General features: G+C 40.8%; 1 protein-coding gene across 2 annotated transcripts in view; it reads left to right on the top strand.

The window, feature by feature from the left end:
* The first annotated feature begins 6,220 nt into the window (after positions 1-6,220).
* Positions 6,221-21,650, top strand: part of AGGF1 (angiogenic factor with G-patch and FHA domains 1) — a 40,383-nt gene continuing 24,953 nt past the window's right edge. The window contains exons 1-5 of one of the 2 annotated variants that reach the window (XM_061620295.1): positions 6,221-6,665; positions 8,595-8,697; positions 9,875-10,068; positions 11,321-11,467; positions 13,752-13,940. In XM_061620295.1, coding sequence (XP_061476279.1) covers positions 6,507-6,665; positions 8,595-8,697; positions 9,875-10,068; positions 11,321-11,467; positions 13,752-13,940 — 792 coding nt within the window. In that variant the 5' untranslated portion in view covers positions 6,221-6,506. The remainder of the gene's footprint in view (positions 6,666-8,594; positions 8,698-9,874; positions 10,069-11,320; positions 11,468-13,751; positions 13,941-21,650) is intronic. The other variant, XM_061620304.1, reaches the window with a different exon arrangement.

Below are 21,650 nucleotides of genomic sequence, written 5' to 3'. Positions count from 1 at the left end.
CTTAACTTCTAACCATTAGATTTCTGAGTAAACTAGCATCTTGAGACTCATATGGGGTATGGAAGCTGTTTTACTGCCAAAGCAGCAGCGCAGTTCCAGTATGAATCAGCTGCAAAATAGCTTTGCATATAATTTTGGAGCTCAACAAAAATATTATTGCTATCCTGTTCCTAAAGATATTTAGTTGTGAATTTTGATAATTTAATTTGAACTTATTCCCACATTGTTGCGTAGGATGGCAATAGTCTGCATAGTAATAAACTGGTCATGAAAACCTATCACTAATTATTACAACCCAATCCTATGCATATTTGTTTGGAAGTCCCAATGAGATCAAGGGGACTAGTTCCCAAGTGTGTGGATATAATGAATGATGGGACTGCATTCTCAATGCTCATGTACACAAATGCAGTCTTAGTCTTTCATACAAGACAACATGAGATAGTTGCATTAAACTGTTCCAGTATTTATATATATTATATATATTTATATATATTTTTAAAGTTACTCAAGCAGGACCAGCATCAGCATCTAGTCATTCATCATTGGTGATCACTCGTGGCCCAGTAAGATTGTCTTCCAAGATAAGGTCTTTAACATAACAACAACAACAACCTTAAGTGACTGTGGAGGCCAATTCTGGATCCACACAGCCTCCCACATTGAGGACATAGGTTTCCAGATGGAAGATGGTCGTGATGAGGATTTGTTTGACGTGCCTTCCGCTTAGCTCGTTTGTCCCATTTGCCCTGTATTTGTGCTTCTTCAAAGTCCATAGCACCTTCGATAATAGCTGAACTCCATTTGGGATGTTCATGGGCCAATACTTCCCAGTTCTTAATGCTCATGTTACATTTTTTAGATTCCCTTTAAGAACCTCTTTAAACCTCTTTTGCTGTGCACTGATATTCCGTTTTCCATCCTTAAGTAGGTGCTTTGGAAGACGGTGATCAGGCATTCGAACAACATGGTCAGTCCAGCAAAGTTGATATTGAAGGATCATTGTTTCAACACTGCAAAACGCTAACATTAGTCCATCTGTCTTTCCAAGTAATTTGCAGAATTTTCTGGAGGCAGGGTTGGTGGAATCTTTCAAGAAGTTGGGAGTGGCGTTTATAAATGGTTCATGTTTCACAGGCGTACAGTAAGGTTGGTAGTACAATGCAGAGCTTGGAAGTAACTAGTTACAAGTAACGAATTACTTGTAATTCATTACTTTTTTGAGTAACGAGTGGGTAATTCCTTTACATTTTGATTGTAATAGAACTAGGAGTAATTTTATTACTTTTGTGGAGTAATTGTAACATTTCCAGAATTACTTTTGGGCATTACTTTGGAGGGGGGAGCAGGGGAAGTCTTCTGCTCCTCTGATTTGTGGATGAAAATCATGTGCTTCAAACTGGGCTTCTGTGCAGTGTCGCTCTTTCCTCATGCACTGTGGATGGGGAGGAGGCGGACAGTGAGACGGGGTGGAGTGGAGAAAACAATTATTTAAAAAAATGGATAGTGGTGGTGAAGAATGGAGTGGAGGGGAAAAGGATCCGGAGGTCAAGAACATGGATAAAGGAGGACAAGGAGGCAGCAGCAGAATGGAGATAAAGAACTGTGGAGGTGAAAGATGACAATCCGTGTGTGTGTGTGTGTGTTTGCACTTGGCACACAAAGTGGCCTCCACCACCCTCTCTGGCTACTGTGCTGCATTTGCAGTATTTTAACTTTTTTGCATCTCAGGGGAAAATGCTTGAGTGAGTGTCCCTTAGTTGGTGGCAGGGCAGGGTCTGGGAGGTGGATAAGTGAGAGACATTATGCTGGCAGGCTGAGTGGGGGGGGTTGCACTTGGTTTGACGTGCAAAGATCTGAGTAGTGGCCTCAGCCTCCCTCCCCACCACCCTTACCAGCGGAGAGACCACCATTGCTATTTTATGAATAAAAATAATTATTCTACTACCTCTGTATGTGTGTGTTTATTTTAAATGTTGTTTTAGGCTACTTAGATGTGCAGCAGCCAAGGCCAGCACCTTGTAGGCGGTTTTTTTAAAGTAACTGAAATGTAATTGTAGTGATTACTTTGGAGGAAAAGTAAAGTAATCAGTTAGTTACAGAGCAATTGTAATTGTAACGGCAATTACTACTTTTTTGGGCCATGTAACTGTAACTGTAATTTATTACTTTTTAAAAGTAATCTTCCAAGCTCTGGTACAATGGCTTTGTAAATAAGCATTTTAGTCTCCTTGTTAATATCCTGATCCTCGAACATTCTACGCTTCATTAGGGAGAATGTGGCACTTGCAGAGCTCAGATGATGTTGAATTTCAGCATCGATGTCAGCTTTTACAGAGAGATGGCTGCCAAGATTGGGGAAGTGATCAACGTTCTCCAGCATCGCACCATTAAGTTGGATTGATGGTGCTACAGAGGGCTAGTTTGCACCTGTTGATGAAGCACTTTGGTTTTTTTTAATATTAAGTGAGAGCCCAAGCTTTCCATATGCTTCTGCAAAGCCATTTAGGATAGTTTGAAGTTCTTTCTCTGAATGTGCGGAGACTACATTATCATCGGCATATTAGAGTTCTACAACAGAGGCTGACATTACCTTACTTTGTGCTTTCAGCCTACTGAGATTAAAAAGCTTTCCATCTGTTTGATATATGATTTCCACACCAGTAGGAAGTTTCCCCTTAATAAGGTGTAGAATCATAGCAATGAAGATAGCAAATAAGGTAGGAGCAATGACACATCCCTGTTTTACACCTGATCCGACTCTGAATGAATCGCTCTGAAATCCATTGTAATCCAAAATTGTTGCTGTCATGTTGTCATGAAAGAGTCGCAAAATATTCACAAATTTATCAGGGGATCCAGTTTTCAGAAGGATGGTCCAGAGAGTGGTTCAATTCACAGTGTCAAAGGCCTTAGTCAGATCAATAAATCCCATATATAAAGGTCAATTCTGCTCCCAGCATTTTTCTTGAAGTTGTTGTGCAGTGAAGATCATGTACGCTGTCCCCCTGGAAGGGCAGAAACTATTTTGAGATTCAGAGAGGTCATCCTCTGAGATTGGTAGGAGGAGATTTGCGAGGATCCTTGCAAGGATTTTGCCTGCGGTAGCAAGAAAAGAAATACCTCAATAGTTTCCACAAACTGTTCTACCACCCTTCTTAAAAATGGTGATAATTATGGCTTCCCTAAGGTCTTCGGGGATCTCCTTCCTCATCCAGATTTTTTCGATAAGCTTATGAAGTTGTTGTGTAAATTCAGGCCCACCTTCTTTAAAGACTTCAGCAGAAATCCCATCAGGTCCATTAGCTTTGTTCTTCATTTGATTGATGGCTTTACTGACTTCATCCAAATTAGGGGATACTGCAAGCTCGTCTTTAGTTTGTTGTTGTGGAATTTGCGAGAAGACCTCACCAGCCACATTACAATTAAGGAGGTTGTGGTAATGCTATTTCCAGTGCAGTCCAATAGACTCTTTATCCTTAAGAAGTTTGGTACCATCCATTGAACGTAAGGGATTTGTACCATAATTTGTTGGTCCATGATGGCCTTTGTGGCATTAAAAAAGTCCTGTGCATCGTGAGCATCTGCAAAGTGCTGGATTTCTTGAGCTTTCTTTATCCACCAGGTGTTCTTAAGTTCTCTAGTTCTTCTTTCGACCTCAGCCTTTGCACTGGCTTTTTCTTAGCAGCATAGTTAATGTCTTTCTGCCATATCTGGAAGGCTTTCCTTTTCTTGTCGATGATGTTAAATCTCACTATCATTCTCATCAAACCAATCCTGATGTTTCTTAGTTTGGTATCCAATAGTTTGTTCACATGCTGCAATAATGGATGTCTTCAGTTTAATCTAGTGTTCCTCGACATTTTCAGGGAGTTCCGTCGGTAGATGTTTCTTGAGAGTTGTCTGAAAGCAGGCTCACTTAATAGGATTTTGAAGGGCATGGATGTTCATTTTACACCTTGGTTTTCTTCCTTGGAGCCTACGTTGAGGAACAATATTGATGGCCATAGTGGATTGAATTAATCGGTGATCTGTCCAACAGACATCAGCACTTGTCACGGCCCTGGTGAGGAGTACATCACGACGATCTCTGGCACGGACAATGATGTAATCCAAGAGATGCCAGTGTTTTGACCGAGGGTGCTTCCATGATGTTTTAAATTTATTTTTCTGGTGAAAGAATGTGTTTGTAATAACAAGATTATGCTCTGCACATTTAGTCAGAAGTAGAATTCCATTCAGGTTGATATTGCCAACTCCTTCTTTCCAGTCGTTTCTGGCCATAAATCGAAATCACGCCCAGTGCTTGCATTGAAATAGCCCCAGAGGATAATTTTATCCTCCTTAGGTATCTCTGATACGATGGTGTCCAGCTGGTTATAAAAATTTTATTGATGTCTTCATCAGCATCTAATGTTGGTGCATAAGCACTTAGAATAGTTGCCTGCTAGTTTTTGGCAAGTTTTAACCGGAGAATTGAGAGTCGTTCATTAATGCCAATAGGAACTTCTGACAAGAGCTTCACAAGATTATTTTTAATAGCAAAGCCTCCATGTATTTGTCATTCTTGTTCAGGCAGTCCTTTCCAGAAGAAGTTATAACCTCCTTTTTCTTCCTTCAGTTGTCCTTCTCCTGCTCTTCGAGTTTCTTGGAGTGCTGCTTTGTCAATATTAAAATGGCTCAACTCCCTCGTGATGATGGCAGTTCTGCGTTCAGGACGTTCACTATCTGTATTGTCCAGCAATGTCCGTATATTCCATGTTCCAAAGTTCAATTGTCTTTTGCAACTGCTAAGTGGTGACCCCACTGGACGCGCTAATCCAGCACCCGGTATCTTTGGGCAGTCACCCTAACATCCTGTCAGGGTCCGCTACTGATGCCTGGGGCCTATTTTTATTTTATTTACTTATTTATTTCATTTATATCACACTTTTTCTCCAAGGAGCTCAAAGTGGCATACATGCTTCTCCCCCTCCTAATTTAACCCCCACAACAAACCTGTGAGGAGGTTAGGCTGAGAGGCAGTGACTGGCCCAAGGTCACCCAATGTGCTTCATGACTGTACAGTAGGGCCCCGCTTATACGGCGGGTTCCGTTCTGGACCCCTGCCGTAAAGCAGAAATCACTGTAAGGCGGAACCCCACTGACTTTAATGGGGCGTGTCACGCAAAAATGCCGCAAAATGCCACAAAAGCGGCTTTTAAAGGGGGAGGAAAGCCGCCGCATTAGCGGAACGCCAGGAAGCGGAGCGCCGGGAAGCGAGGCCCTACTGTATGGGGATTAGCCCCTTTAAATTTTTTTCACTATGTCTAGAATAGTTGTTCCCAGACAGTTCCCCCTATGTACTACTTGAAAATTGCTGAGAGTTTTGATGGACCACTTAATTATTTTTCTGTCTCTTGTAGCAATTGTAATTCCATAGAATTGAAATTGTAATACCATCAAATACAATAGAAGAAATACAAGACACAATAAACATACAATTAAAAATCAATATGAATATTCGATGTGAGAGCTTGGAAAAGTTACTTTTTTGAACTACAACTCCCATCAGCCCAATCCAGTGGCCATGCTGGCTGGGGCTGATGGGAGTTGTAGTTTTAAAGAGTAACTTTTCCAAGCTCCGCAATGGATGTGCCATCTTCCATCTACAGCACAACCACAAATCCACAGCCAAGCTGAAGAACACCTGAATGAAGCATGAGAACCAGTTTGGGAACCCCTACCCTAGAACAATACTATGCTAAGGTGTGTGTGGGAAAATTAAATGGTGGCTAAACCCAGGTATTCAGAACGATTTTACAGAGCTTGGAAAAGTTACTTTTTTTAAACTACAACTCCCATCAGCCCCAGCCAGCATAGCCACTGGATTGGGCTGATGGGAGTTGTAGTTCAAAAAAGTAACTTTTCCAAGCTTTGGATTTTTAGCGCTCCTAATTCTGCCTGTATCGTGTTAACTTACCAAGGCTCACCAACGGAGGAGAAAGTGCACTGGATTTTCAAACTTAAATCATGCCCCTCTCTTAAATGCCGATAAGCCTACGCATCTAATGAAATCGGCTGCAGTCTACCAAAATGCCCCAAGACTTCTTCTTGTAGCCCTCTCCAAAAGGACCCCAAAGCTATTCCGTTAAATACAGCTGAAAAAAGTTCAGACCCGTATGTCCTTCTATTTATTTCTTAGCTCTATGCTTCCCCTCCCATTGTCTTTTAAGTGGCGTAACTTCCTGTTTCTTTGAAAATAAGATCCGGGTCACTCGAATGTCCCTAAGGGAAAAATAATCATTTCGTTTCCTGAGTCCGTTTCTCACAAAACGAAGGGAAAAGGAAGAGGGTGAGGCCTGTCCGCGCGGCCGTTGCTATGGCGGCGAGGGGTGTTGAGGGGCTGCTGGCGCTGAAGAGCGGCCGTCGCTGTCACCTGACTCCGGGCTGCTTCGTTCGGCCGCTGCGGCCGCGTCCCTGCCCAGGCCGCTAAAGAATCGCTCTTGGAGAAAAGGTGCTGAAGGATGGCTGAAGCCCCGGAGCTGCAGGGCGCTGAGGTGGTTAGCCTGCGGGAGAAAGTGGCTGCATTGGAGGCGGAGTTGGGCGCCTGTAAGAGCCGCCTGGAGCGGGAGAAGAAACTGCGCCTCAAAGCCCAGGCCAGCGCTGCCAAGTTACGGAGACGGGTATGGGTTTCTTTGGGGTCAGTGGGGAGACACCAGGAACACTCAGAACTCTCCGTGATGAGGTTGCCATTGGGCGATACCCTTCTCCGTGAGCCTTTTGATAAAGGCTCTGTTCCTTTAGTGGTAGGCAGTTATTCAACTGGTACAGGTTTCCTGAGTCACTTTGGCCTTCATCTTGTGAAACACTAAGCTACTGCTTTTCTGCCTGCCTCGTACCTGTACGAGCCTCATCTGGAGGAACTTTGGTTTCCATAAGTAGTGGGTGCTTTATTTATTACTTTTGTATCCTACTCTCCATTCCTACTTTTCACTCTCCACTCCTACTCCACTCCTCACATCAGTTATTTAAGGTAGACTAGGCTTAGAGATGGTGACTTGATCTGTGCTAAACAAGAGAGCTTCAGGTTCATGGCTGGGTGGAGTTTTGAATCTTTGTATTCCTGGACTTAGTTCAGTACGCGTCTAATCACTACACTGTATATATGTCTTTGCAGAAAAATCTTCGGCACACTGCTCCCTCTATCAGTTTCCTCCCTCATTATGAACTTAGAAAGCTGCCTTATACTGATTAACACCTTTAGCCAATCTAGCCTGTGTTGTCTAGTTTTGCTTGCTACTAGTTCTCCAAGGCCATAGACACATAGCGTTCCCAGCCTTATCTGAGATTCTTTAAGTGGATGCTGGGGATTGAACCTGAACTCTTAATGCCAGCAGCGTATGTGCTCTACCACAAAGGTATAGCCCACCTGCTTTGATTGTTGGTCACAGAAGTCTTCCAGTTAGTTACTCTGATTATCTTATTTTATTAGAAAACATATATCCAGTTTTTCCACAGTAAAAAAACACAGGGCATGTTGTATCAATTAAAACCAAAATAACATGACACACAAAAAACAAACGGAACCACAGTAAAAACAGCGGTAATGGGTAAAAATCAACTAAAGTATCAGGCTCAACTATTGCTAAATGATAATGTGGGAAAGATTTGTACAATGTTCTTCTTGCAGGTGTAGGTATAACTATGAGAGTATATATTGACATGCCTATTGATACTTTATAAATTTGTTTCAAATATGAAGTAATTGGGAGCTGTTCAGCTCAACTTCATAGTGAAAAGTGACTGTCAGTTGAAAGAAAGTGTTGCAGACATGAGAATGCCTACATCACTGGGAGTTGCCATGTGAAGCCTCCCAATCTTCTCTCTTTAATCAAAGTATCTTCCTGTTTCTGTAAGGATATCTACTGTTCTCTATTAAGTATTTGCTAGTGTTAATGCTCAAATATTCCATTCATTTATTTTATTAAATTTATATTCTGCCCTTCCTCCCAGAAGGAACCCAAACATAGAAGACTTCTTTCTTTGGCTTTGTTGAGAACGAAGTTATGATTTACTTATTTCCAATTCATTGTTGAGTGTCTTGCTCGTATGATAGGTATTTTCTCACAAACCTTTACTAGTAAAGAAAGCTCTACAAAGGTTAGGACTAGCAATGAGTCATGTAGACCTCTCATAAGGCACACTGCTAATTATAATGACATTCATGGGTCTAGTATGTTGCTTTCATTCCCTGTAATAGTAAATTCAGGTAGTTGAGTGCCAACAGGATTGGAGCCAAAACAGGAGCACTGAGAAACAAGAAGGAGACATTGGCTTTCTTGTGTAAATCATTACATATGCCAGAATACAGAACATAAAGGGGCGGGAAAGTCCCCAGCCCAAAACAGCCTAAGGAGGTATTCACAAGCTTGGTGTTCTTCAGGAGCCCAGACAGAGAGCGATTTGACCACCTTAAACAACTAATAGAGTCCAGGAGAAGAACACAGCTGGCTAGAATCCCGAACAGAAGCACTCTTGTTAGAATGCAAGGATATACTGCAACATTTTGTTGCAAGTTTAGCTTGTAAGTATTTAATTATTTTCTTTTGTAGATTGAAGAACTCTGTAAGAAAAACAGTGACAGTGAAAGAAATGAGAAGGCAACATCCAGTATAGAAGTGCAAACTGAAGATGCTGCTGAATGGTCACATGGAGGTAGATAGCCAATGGTGTAACTTCAGTAACCATTAAAATAATTTTCAGAGAGGTAGCTATGTTAGTCTCTTGCAACAAAAACAATCAGAGTCTAACAAATAAATTATCGCATAATGTAATTCTTGTGCAAACTCTTAAGAGTTCTTGGACTCCAACTGCTTTTGTTAAAACAAAGTAATCTAACGGATATGTGATTCCCATCCATTGCATTTATCTCATTAATGAAAGAAAAATGAAGGGAGTTTTAACAGTACAGGTAGACAGTTTGAATTTTCCATCTCATAGTACGAAATGAGGGGGGAAATCAAAGTGTCTTCCTGTATTACTAAAACTCCCCCCATTTATCTTTCAGATATAAATTACTTGATCAGTTTATTTTAGATAATTCATACCCACCATTTTTTTCTATCTCCATTCTTAAAAAAAAATTCAAAAACAAAATTCCCTTGATGCAAACTCCTGACTTAGCTGTTTCTGCTGTGGGTCTCATTTGCATTAGTTGGGGAATAGATGGGAACTATTAATCCAAATGTTTAATCCTTTCATTGCATTTTTTATATTCTGACATGCTTTGGCGCTGTTTAGTTATATGTACATTAAACAGAAGTGCCTGTTTTTTTTAAGCTTTGTTTATCTTTATCTAGTCATTATTTCATCTACTTCTGGAATTTCCAGACACTTAAATTGCATGACCTTTGAGGCAAAGATGGTTCGTTTCTTGCTTGCAGAAATCCTGAGGCAATGGTGCTTAATTTTCTCATTTTATAATGAGAAAAGCAACAATAGAATTATTATAAGAAATTCAAAGTTAGGCATGTGTTAATACCGACAGTAAGTTTTTGGTATACTTTTGGTATGCTTGACAAATAATAGTTAACATATACTATTCTAAATCCAAGTAAACTTTTGATTTGATATTTTATAGTACAGTAGGGCCCCGCTTATACGGCGGGTTAGGGACCAGGCCCCCGCCGTAAAGCGGAAATCGCCGTAAAGCGGAACCCATTGACTTTAATGGGTTGCATCGTGCGAAAATGCAGCAAAACGGCAAAATCAGCTTTAAAATGGGGAATTTCCCCTGATTGAAAGCCGCCTCATCAGCGGAACGCCGGAAAGCGGGGCCCTACTGTATGTAAAATAGCTTTGCTAATACATTCAATTTTTTAATTTTTTACAGGTTATTATTATTATAATTATTATAGTAGTTCTGATCCTCATGATTTCACCAGAACACCAGTACAACCAAGTAATGATAATGAAATATCAAGCCCTGATTGTATAGATCAGTTACAACCAGGTGATCACCCAGGTGTTAATGGTGCAAAGAATGATGAGCATGGGGAACAGGATGATGTGCTTCATAATGTGCAGGTGAGCTGGGTGTTTTGTTTTTCAAAATCCTGTCATTCCATCAAGGAGCTGATGGTGGCATACATGTTTTATCCATTTTATTCTCATGACAGTCTACTTAGTTCGTCAAGGCTGAGAGACGATTCTTGAAATTCACTGGTGCAAGTGAGTTTCATGGGTGAATGGGTATGCTTAATATGGGTGCTCTTGGTCCATGCTTTCTCTGTCCCATACACTACACTAGCTTATACTTTCTATAGTATGTGCTTATTTGCAGCCTGATCCTATCTTATGCTGCTGAAGATAACAGCAGACTTGTATGTGAGGAAAGAGAGCTGTCCAGTTATCATTATTTGTCAAACCCCTTTCTGCTGTGTTACACCACTTTTTTGGAAGTGCAGGTATGCATCAGCACTAAAGGACAAAACCATTATCTGCCCTTAAGAGCCTTTTGCTTGGTCCCATTTCATTTCCCTCAACACTGATGACTGCTACTATCCTTACTTGGGGGAGCTGCACCTTGTACAGGGGATCAGCCAATCCAGTATCAATATTTGGATTTCTGTCTGTTATAACTCAGTACAGTAGGGCCCCGCTTTACAGCGGTTCGCTTTACAGCGTTCCGCTAATGCAGTGATTGTCAATTGCAGAAAGCCCCTCCCTTACAGCGCTTCTTCTGCTTTCATTGTGTTTTTTTTCCGTCAGGCGCCATTTTGGTCAATGTTAGTCAATGGGTTCTGCTTTACAGCGGTTTTTGCTTTACAGCGGGGGTCCGGAACGTAACCTGCTGTATGAGTGGGGCCCTACTGTATTAGGAATAGTATACAAAGTATACTTCTGTTTTGTAGGTAGACCCTCAGTTAAATCTGTAGCTCTTTTTGTGTGAGTACCAATTTTCTTAATGTGATTTCTTAATTGTGCTAACTGTCATATAGAACAGGATTTAGTAAAAATCCAAATGGAATGACATTCACATTTGATTGACTTTTATGCTTATAATTTACAGTGTGGGGAAAACTTAAGTGGGCTGGGCTATTTTTATAAACCAGTATATTCCAATGGGTAGTGTTGGAGCTGGAGGTGGATCCTGGGTTAGCCAGGAATTTGTTGGTTATCTTTGGCTGGATCACTGTTTTGAGCTGCTGTTCCCTATCTATACAGTGCTGTAATAGCAGTGTACCTCATAAGGTTGCTATGAGTAGGAACAAAATGTATTGTGTGTTTCAAAGTGCTACATAAATATCATCTCTTTATGTTGTTGTTTTAATCTCAGCAATCAGAAGATCCTCTGTCAGCAGAAGGTACATTAGCAGAAAGCTTGAGGGCTGCTGCAGAGGCTGCTGTGTCACAAACAGGATTTATATATGATGAAAGCAGTGGATTATATTATGACCATAGCACTGGATTCTATTATAACTCGGTAAATATTTGATTGGATGCTTAGTTTATGTAAAATAATCTCATACTTACCAAATTATATGACAAATTTAAACCAAGAATGGACTTGTTGATAGCAATTTTCCTGAGAAATATTTTCTTGGATTTGTGTGAATAGCTTTTTCTTAAACTAATGGGTAATGTTCATGTAAATACCAGGTGACCAAACACCAAAAGTATTAATGGCAGGTAAGTAGTACAAATTCTTACTGATCTGATCTGACCTTAGATAATTTCTGAATTTTAAAAGAAAAGTTGAAGACCTGTGTGCAACTAAGTTTACTTTAAGTGATCGACATTTTGTTCATTCTGTTATAATCCTGACATGATTTCTTGCATAATACAAAACATTTTTGCTTGGGGTGTGCAACAACTACAACATCTGGTTTGGACTGTGATTTGGTGTTTTGGGGAAACAGCTTGCTTCAGTATGAGGTGCCTGGAAGGCTGTCCTTTTCGGCTCAGGGTCTGTGCGAGCCTTCTTCATTTTTCTTCTTTCCATTCTCTTCCCAGTTTGATCTTGGGAAATTTAAACAGCACCTATAACATTTTTTCCTTTTGACAGAAGTAGATGAAATTTGCAGACACACTAGCCCCTCCCTATACATAAAGCTTGCCAAATTATAGGTAAACAGGTCCAGAAGCTTTTACGCTAGACCTTTAACATTTGATTTTTTTTTTAAGGAATTGCCTATAACCTTTTTTTATTTTGATGTGGAATTGGATGAAATTCACAGGTGAGGTCATCCTTTCTGAGGTTATGAATCTGACCAAATTTCAGAAGGGTAGCTGCTGTTTTTCCCCTATGATTTCTTGGGTTGGTTATAAAGGCATCACTTAATCTCCCCTAGTTTTTTGTGAGCAATTTGTCTAAAAATTGCAAACATGAGTGAGGTTCCCTTGAGTAAGAAACCTGCCAAATTGCAGACAAATTGTTCTAGGGGTCTTTCTTCTCGGCTTTTGTGATTTTAGGGGGTGGGATCAACTGAAAGGGAATCACTTTCTTGGTAAAATCATTCTCCCTGATTACAAGCTAGACTTGCCAATGAGGCTCTCCCCTTCCCATCTTGTCATCTTCCTTAAGTTTAGACATACATATTTTGCTCTTGCAAAGCTGCTCCCTATCCTAAATCACTGGGATTGGAGAGCACCAGTACAATCGTCATGATCTGTCAGTCATGAAGAAGCTCCCCTCCCACCTTCTGATCCTAGTGTTTTACTTAAGCTAGAGACCTAAGTTTTGATTTTGCAGTACTGCTTCCCTCCCCACCCATGTTTTCTTTATATAGGCTTAAAGGCATAGTTTTGCTTTTAGTAGACTCTTGTCTGTAACACTGTTCTGATATCTGTTTGCTGAGGTGCCACAAAGCACTTTGGGATCCTTGGTTTGGCTCGTGCAGCCTCATAATAAATCTCACCACCTTGGGCAACCCCCAAATCCTTCTGAGTCATCCCATCTCAGCTCTGTGTTCTTCTGAATCCAATACACCCCTAATAGTATACTTCCTATTCCAGAAAACACATAAAGCAGTGAGCAATACGTTCTGGAATTATGTAATTCTAAATACTTCAAAATGTACTGATCCTAGGCAGATCTTTGGCTATATGATTGTGCGTGTTTTAACCACTTTGCATTGATGTGCAGTGAGACAATCCCAGTCATATTTCCCTAGCACTTTTCACATGAGTCTAATTAATAAAGTGAAGAAGTAAGCTGTTACCTCATTGTAGACATGATCAAAATATTTGTATGTCCATTTTTGCACCTCTGGTGATTCAATTACAGTAGGTTAAAGATTATCACTCATGCATTTTTAAAGTGTGCAGTGTTTTCCGAAAGTCTGGTTGACTGAAGCACAATGTTTAACATGCATCTGTGCTTGGATCAGGATGATTTACACACATTCAGCTATCTTGTTTTTTAATTCATATTTCCATCTTTTTGCTGAAGGACTTTTGTAGTCAAGTTGCAGAAGAAAAAATATAGACATGCCAGAAGTTATTTGGCAGTCTTGTAGACCTATGTATTTTAACTCTTTTGATTGCCTGGAACATACAATTTACCATTCTTTTAAATGGATATGTATAAGATTGTTAAACTCTCACTTGACATCCTGAAGCTTTTGTAGCTGTTACTCATTTAAATTTGTTTTTGTTTGGCTTTCAGTTATGTTTCTAAGCTTTTGCATACTTTCATTTCTGATTTTGGTGTTTTAGTACACAACCTGCTTAGTTTAGAAGGATTTATTGTTCTTATTTTGTTAAAGGAAAACCAACTTTATTATGATCCAACTACTGGAATTTATTACTATTGTGATGTTGAAAGTGGCCGATACCAGTTCCATTCACGAGTGGATCTACAATCTTATGGAACAGCAACTGCTCAGCATAGCAAAGACAGGAAAGGCAAAAAGAAGAGAAAAGATGCAGAATGGCCTAGGGCAAATGAGTATAAGGTATCTTCTCAACAAATTACTTTTTAGTAAATTAAAATGTGGTCTGTGGTGCATTTTTTGTCAAAATAGCATTTTTCTAAGATCATGTAAGTATGGAGCATGTTTAAAAGAAAGGTTTATAGAGTTGTTAACATACGTGTCTGTTGGGAACCTGAGTGTGAATCTGCTACCCACGTATGCCATTAAACGCCTCTTAAGAGGAGGGGGGTCTTTTGCTAGGAATAAACCAAGCGCTTTGCCCTGAAATGTGGCCGAACAGTATGTATGTAACCCAAGAAATGCAAATCCAAACCAGACTAAAGCAAAGCTTTCTTTTATTGAGAGAAAGAATAGCATTACAAAATTACTGGGGGTGTGACAGCATTAATCATCAATATCCTGACCCATTCATAACTTTTAAGCTAATGAAATAAAAGGTCCCTACTGCTATAAGGACTGACAGGTAGCAGATATTACCTATTCTAGGCCCAGGGGTGGGCAGTGGAATACAGCTGAAGTGATGTGAAGGAGCTCTGACCAAAAAGCAGCAAAGAATCTCTTGTCTCAAGGCTTGCACCAAGACACAGACTTCCTTTCCCGTTCTGTGGCCTGCAGTCCTGCACTGCATTTCTTGAGAGCACAGTTACATGTTGGAGCTCAGATCACCATGTTAGGTCTTCAAAACTGCTCTTAAATACACTTTCCCTCTTACAAATCAACATGAAAAGGAGGGGTCTGGGTATGAGGGAATCTCATGCTGTGCTTGTATTTGTTGTTGACGCTCAGGAAAGCTAAGGCTACTTTCTAATGCTTTCTTTAAACAATGGGATTATTCTGTTGGGCATGAGGGAAATCTGCCAAAAAATGAGATAACATTTAATTAAGTGCCAAAAGATAGTCCTTGCTTCTTGTCCTCATTTCGCAGTACTGAGGAAGGCTCAATGAGTCAGAAAACATGGGGTGTGGGGTGGGAAATGTAGTCCAGAATACTCCAAGGCCTTCCCACCCTTCAACTCCAAATGAACCAAAGTGGGGGTTAGCCCAAGCACTCGTAACACAGTATGCATTTTAAATGGCTCAGAATGACAATACAAAATCTCTGATTTGTTTTGTACAGGGGGATAGAATTTTACTATCTAAATAGATCATGCATAACGTGGGAAATAAAATTTGTAGCAGTTACTGTATCTACAATCTGAGTACAAAAACTTAATTGCTAGAAATTGGCCATTAATACATTCTTAGGCTGGAAACAGATATTTCTAACTAAATATATGTCTACCATTCTAAATAGTTCCTCAGAACAGTTGAAAGCAACTAGCTTCACTAGTTTCATGTTTATTTTGTTAAATCAATAACGGTATTGCATTGCTTTTATTCTAATGATTTGGGGCCTATTAGTATCAGCAAGGATTTTTGTTCCCCCACCCCAGGGCAGCCTTCTCCAACCTGGTGTCCTCCAGATGTGTAGACCAAAACTTGTGGAGGCAGGTTGAGGAGGGCTGCTCTAGCATAAGGTACTGACGATTGGAGCTGGGATTTTACTTTCACTGATCATTGGAAGCTTTCCTGCCACTCTGATTAGCAATCTTCTTGTAGACTATGGTTGTCTGTCTTGTAGACTATGGCTTGATTCAATTGGTTTTGAGTCATCTAAAATTATCTGCCACTGTTAATAACATTGGTACAATATATTTCTTCCAGTTCTTATGTTATATTCTGCTATAAATTATATAGGAGGCTGGTTATCCTGTTTCGAGGTAGTTAATAGTTTGGAGTTAATGATGAGTGAGATGAGCAGGAGATAAACAGCAAACTCAGAACTTAACCTACATCACAAAAATGGAACAATTTATATCCTTAAAGGTGGAATATACATTATTATAAATAAACCTGACATTGCCTCACAATCCCAGTCCCTCCTAGCTCAATCCCTGATGTACTGCCTGAGAGGACACAACCAGAGTGAGTGCTACCTTAGGAAGCCAGGCTTAACCTAAGCAGCAAGGTTATTCTTGGATTTTGACTGTTTGCCCTTGGTACATCTGGCTGCAAATGTTGTTGGGTCCTGTGAGCGAGGATAGAAACAACTTGTTCCTCCCATTTCTTCAGTCATTGACATTGAAAAGAGGAAAGTCTGACCTGCAAACTTCTGTTGCTGTATGAGAAAATGGTTTCTGTGCAGCGAAGTACACTTCTCTTCTGTTTAGCTGTATCTGAGTGATGCATATTTCTGGCCTTTCCCACCTTCTCTTATTGAGTGAGCTGCCAAGAGAGTAGGCAGGACCTGTAAATTGCTGCATAGAATCAAGATGTATCGACTTTGAGATCCTTTCCCCATCTTATTTCCTACACTCCCTATGCTTGGGAGAAAGTGTGATTGTGGGACTTGTTTCTTGATTGTGCTGTTGAGAATACTTGCATTTGCTAAATACGTTAGAGAGGTTAGCCTATGAGGGGAGAAGAGGCTGTGTGCAGGCTGATCAAATTGATAGTCCCAAGGAAGTTACTGAATGGGATTTGCTGCCAGGGAAAGCAACAAGTTGTCTCCAATTATGATGAAGCTGTAGACTTTGAAATTAATTCAGTACCAGTGAGCCACATGACAAAACGTTGCAGTGTATCCCTGGTGACTCTCTGTTACCTGATCCTGTGGGTAAGGAGCTGAAAAAACCAAAGTTAGTATCAAAGGAGGAGTTTGTTCAACTTTGGCCAGTCTGCATGTGGTTTTTAAAAAGGGTTTTCTTACTAATGTTGTGAACATCTGAAGTACAACCTGTCTGTATGCAAGTCATGAGACCGTGAAGCTTCTAAAGTACACGTGCATTAAGTTAACGGCTGGATTTGGCCTGGAAGCGGACAATTTAAGTAGACTGACATTTGCTGCAAACTGAGAAATATGTGATGGGGGAGGGGGTTTGACTGATCATCCAAGACAGGCTTAACCCCACCTCTGACCTGCAATATTAATAGTATTGCCGGGCTGCCACAAGCAGTTATCTCTCAGCACAGCCTTCAACTTGCAATAGATTTATCACAGTAAATTTTGTTGTAGAATAGTTGTTTACTGCTAATACTGCTCCCCTTTAGGATGCACGCCTTAACGTGGTGAGGGAGTCTGAGAGTGTCGAAGAAGCTGAGAGCAATGCCGTCAGGAGTCTAGACTCCTAGCAGGAGCACCCATGGCGGAATGGTCAAAGCTGAGACACCAGATTAAGATGCATCCAAACTCAGAGGAAGGCAATGGTAAACCACCTCTGAATACCTCTTACCACGAAAACCCTATGAACAGAGTATCCAAAATGCAACACGAGATAGTGCTGGAAGATGAGACCCCCAGGTCAGAAGGCACTCACCGAGCTACTGGGGAAGAACAAAGGACAAGTACGAGTAGCGCTGTGACTAATAACGCAGCTGGGTCAAAGCCGAAAGGAAGCCCAGAGGCTGATGCGCACAGATGCGAAAGGAGAGTCCGGAGTTGTACGACGCACACAATAGGAACATGGAATGTGAGAAGCATGAACCAGGGAAAGTTAGAAATTGTCAAGCAAGAAATGGAGCGTGTCAACATTACAAAACTTGGCATGAGTGAATTAAAATGGACTGGAATGGGACATTTTCAATCAGGCAACTACAAAATATTTTATGCAGGAAATGAGAAATCAAGAAGAAACGGGGTTGCTATAATAGTGAGAAATGATGTAGCAAAAGCAATTAGGAGCTACAACGCAAGGACTGAGCGAGTGATATCAATGAGATTAAACGGGAAACGTAGTAACATAACCATCATCCAAGTCTACGCTCCAACATCAAACGCAGAAGAAGAATTGGAGAGATTTTACGCAGAAGTACAGGAGGAAATTGATCACACACCAAAACAAGATATGATAATCATGGGGGACTGGAATGCAAAAGTAGGAAACAGAGAAGAACTAGGAATTGTGGGGAAATGGGGCTTAGGTTAGGAAATGAAGCAGGAGAAAGACTTATTGAATTCTGTGAAGCCAATGATTGGTTTCTTAGCAACACATTTTTTGAGCAACCAAAAAGACGACTGTACACGTGGACATCACCAGATGGTCAATATAGGAATCAAATTGATTATGTAATTGGAAACAGAAGATGGAGAAGTTCCATACTTTCTGCAAAAACAAGACCAGGAGCAGACTGCGGTACAGATCATGAACTGATCGTAACGAAAATCAGAGTAAAGCTAAAGAACAACAACAAAGCACTCATAATGCCAAAATACAATTTAAATAACATCCCAGAAGAATACAAAGATCAAATAAGGAACAGATTTGAGGCTTTAAACTAGGTTGACAGAGAACCAGAAGAACTATGGACTGAAGTCAGGGACATTATCAGGGAAGAATGCAAAAAGACAATACCTCTAGTTAAAAAGAGAGAAAGACCTCAATGGATGACTGAAGAAACTCTTAAAACGGTTCAAGAGAGAAGGAAAGCAAAAAAAAGGAGATAGAAACATGGTCAGAACCCTAAATGCAACTATACAATGACTAGTACGTAGGGACAAAGAAAACTATTTCAATAGTTATTGTATAGAAATAGAAAAGGACAACAAAATGGGAAGAACAAGAGCCCTATTCCAAAAGATTAGAGAAATGAAAGGGAAATTTAAACCATGAGTAGGGATGTTGAATAATCAACAGGGGAACACACTGACTGACCAAGATGAAATAAAAGGAAGATGGAAGCGATACACTGAAGAACTCTATAAAAGAGATGACAGGATGACAGATTCATTCACGGAGGAACCATATGATGAAGAACCAGAAATTTTAGAATGTGAGGAGAAAGCTGCTCTTAAAATTCTTGGAGGAAACAAATCATCAGGAATAGACGGCATACCAATAGAGTTGCTACAAGCTACTGAGACTGGATCTGTCCAAATTTTGGCAAAAATTTGTCAAGAAATATGGAAAACTAAACAATGGCCCACAGACTGAAAGCGTTCAATATATATCCCACTTCCAAAGAAAGGGGATCCCAGAGAATGCAGTAATTACCGAACTATTGCCTTAATATCCCATGCAAGTAAAGTAATGCTCAAGATTCTACAACAAAGGCTCTTACCATATATGGAGCAAGAAATGTCAGATGTCCAAGCTGGATTTAGAAAGGGAAGAGGCACCAGAGATTATATCGCAAACATACGTTGGATAATGGAACGGAGCAAGGAATTTCAGAAGAAAATCACGCTGTGCTTTATAGGCTACAGCAAGGCCTTTGACTGTGTAGATCATGAAAAGCTGTGGAATACTTTAAAAGAATGGGGGTGCCACAGCATCTGATGTCCTGATGTGCAACCTATACTCTGGACAGGAGGTTACTGTAAGGACAGAATATGGAGAAACCGATTGGTTCCCCATCGGAAAGGGTGTGAGACAGGGGTGTATTTTATCACCCTATTTATTTAATCTGTACGCAGAACATATCATGCGGAAAGCGGGATTGGACCAAGATGAAGGAGGTGTGAAAATTGGAGGGAGAAACATCAATAATTTAAGATATGCAGACGATACCATACTCTTAGCAGAAACCAGTAATGATTTGAAACAAATGCTGATGAAAGTTAAAGAGGAAAGCACAAAAGCAGGACTACAGCTGAACGTCAAGAAGACTAAAGTAATGACAACAGAAGATTTATGTAACTTTACAGTTGACAATGAGGACATTGAACTTGTCAAGGATTATCAATAGCTCAGCACAGTCATTAACCAAAATGGAGACAATAGTCAAGAAATCAGAAGGCTAGGACTGGGTAGGGCAGCTGTGAGAGAACTAGAAAAGGTCCTCAAATGTAAAGATGTATCACTGAACACCAAAGTCAGAATCATTCAGACCATGGTATTCCCAGTCTCTGTGTATGGATGTGAAAGTTGGACAGTGAAAAAGGCGGATAAGAGAAAATCAACTCATTTGAAATGTGGTGCTGGAGGAGAGCTTTGCGCATACCATGGACTGCGAAAAAGACAAATAATTGGGTGTTAGAACAAATGAAACCAGAACTGTCACTGGAAGCTAAAATGATGAAACTGAGGTTATCATACTTTGGACACATCATGAGAAGACATGATTCACTAGAAAAGACAATAATGCTGGGAAAAACAGCAGGGAGTAGGAAAAGAGGAAGGCCAAACAAGAGATGGATTGATTCCATAAAGGAAGCCACAGACCTGAACTTACAAGATCTGAACAGGGTGGTTCATGACAGATGCTCTTGGAGGTCGCTGATTCATAGGGTCGCCATAAGTCGTAATCGACTTGAAGGCACATAACAACATCATCATCCCAACTTACAATATGGGGGTAAAAGCAGTGGCTTATTGCAGGGTTGTTATACGCTACTGTCTCAGCTTCAGCCTAACCTGCAGTAATACTTCTGGACAGCGCTGCAGGTGTTGTTGTAAACCACCCTGACCTGCCCTTTTCCCTGGATGCCAGTCTATCACACGGGTTAATCTGCCATCTGGTGTACAAGGACAGGAAATGCCCTGAAGCTTCGAGGAAGTAGATAGGTGTGTCTGGCTTTTAGCGCTCAGTTCATTTCCTGTCCTTGTCCAAGGTGGATCTCTCAGTCCTGGCTCACACATCTTCTGTGTGAGTTCTTTGCTGTTTCTCTTTCCCTCTCCTTTTGAGTTTTTCCAATTTACAATTCTTAATATTAAAAAGGAGGGAGCATTTTACTCTTTAAATTTCCCCTCTTCTTTTGGGGTTGTTCAACTACTGAGGGGGGGGGCATCTCATGCTCCTTTTTCCTCTATCTAATAGGAGCCTCCTCCTCCTTGGAGACCATTGAGGTGGTTTTCTTCCATCCCTTTTTTCAGCCTCATTTGCTTTCCAGAGGAAATCTTTGTTTTCTTTTCTTGTCGCCTTTGTCTCAATGGAGCAGATTCAGCGGGGTTCATCAGGTGAGTGCCATCTTTAAAGCCATCGAGGGTCAAGACGAGCCAAGGGCCAGATCCTCCATCCTCATTGGCAACTCAGGCTGGGTTTTTGTGCCTTCTGCAGCCGTGCTTTGTGTCTCTTGTGGCTGCTGCTTTACAGCGAGTCTCGTTAATCTCCATCAGCCACGCAGTCGCCCTTCACAGCAGCTTCAGGACTTTTTAACTTTCTCCCACCCCTTCTCCAGCTGCTCCATCAGCCCTTGGACAGCTTCAGTTTTTCCCGCATCTCTGCCAGTCATGCCATCACTTTCATGGCAGTTCCAGTTTTTTTAAAAAAATTCCCTGTGCCTCCTCCAGACACACACATACCCTCACTTTAGAGCAGCTGTATAGTAACTGGGCCATTTTCTCTGCCTAGCCACGGAGACCTGCACATGGTTGTTTTCTGTTGGCTAGGCCCTGTGACGCACCCAGGACCCACAGCGCTGTCACTTCGGGTTTTAAGTTTTTAAAAATACAATTACTTAACTATTTTTGGCTTTTTTCTGTGGCAGTTTGGAACTCTGTGGGGACGTTAAGGCTCCTCCCCTAACTGTCCACTTCATCTGCTCATCCTCATAGGGGGATTCAGAACGCAAGGAGCCACTCCTTTTCAACAGGAGGCCCGGGGCTGTGATGCCCCCTGCTGGTGATTTTTATACTGTGCATCATTATTATTATTACTACTGCTACTAGTAGGAGGAAGGGTGGGATATACATTTAATAAATAAACAACTATTTTTAATATTGCTACTTATTTAAGCCATTTAAGCTAACCACC

This window comes from Rhineura floridana, chromosome 1 (genome assembly GCF_030035675.1).
Source record: "Rhineura floridana isolate rRhiFlo1 chromosome 1, rRhiFlo1.hap2, whole genome shotgun sequence".
Classification (NCBI taxonomy): Eukaryota; Metazoa; Chordata; class Lepidosauria; order Squamata; family Rhineuridae; genus Rhineura; species Rhineura floridana.
The sequence above is the reverse complement of the archived record's forward strand: the minus strand, read 5'-3'. Positions and strand labels throughout refer to the sequence as shown.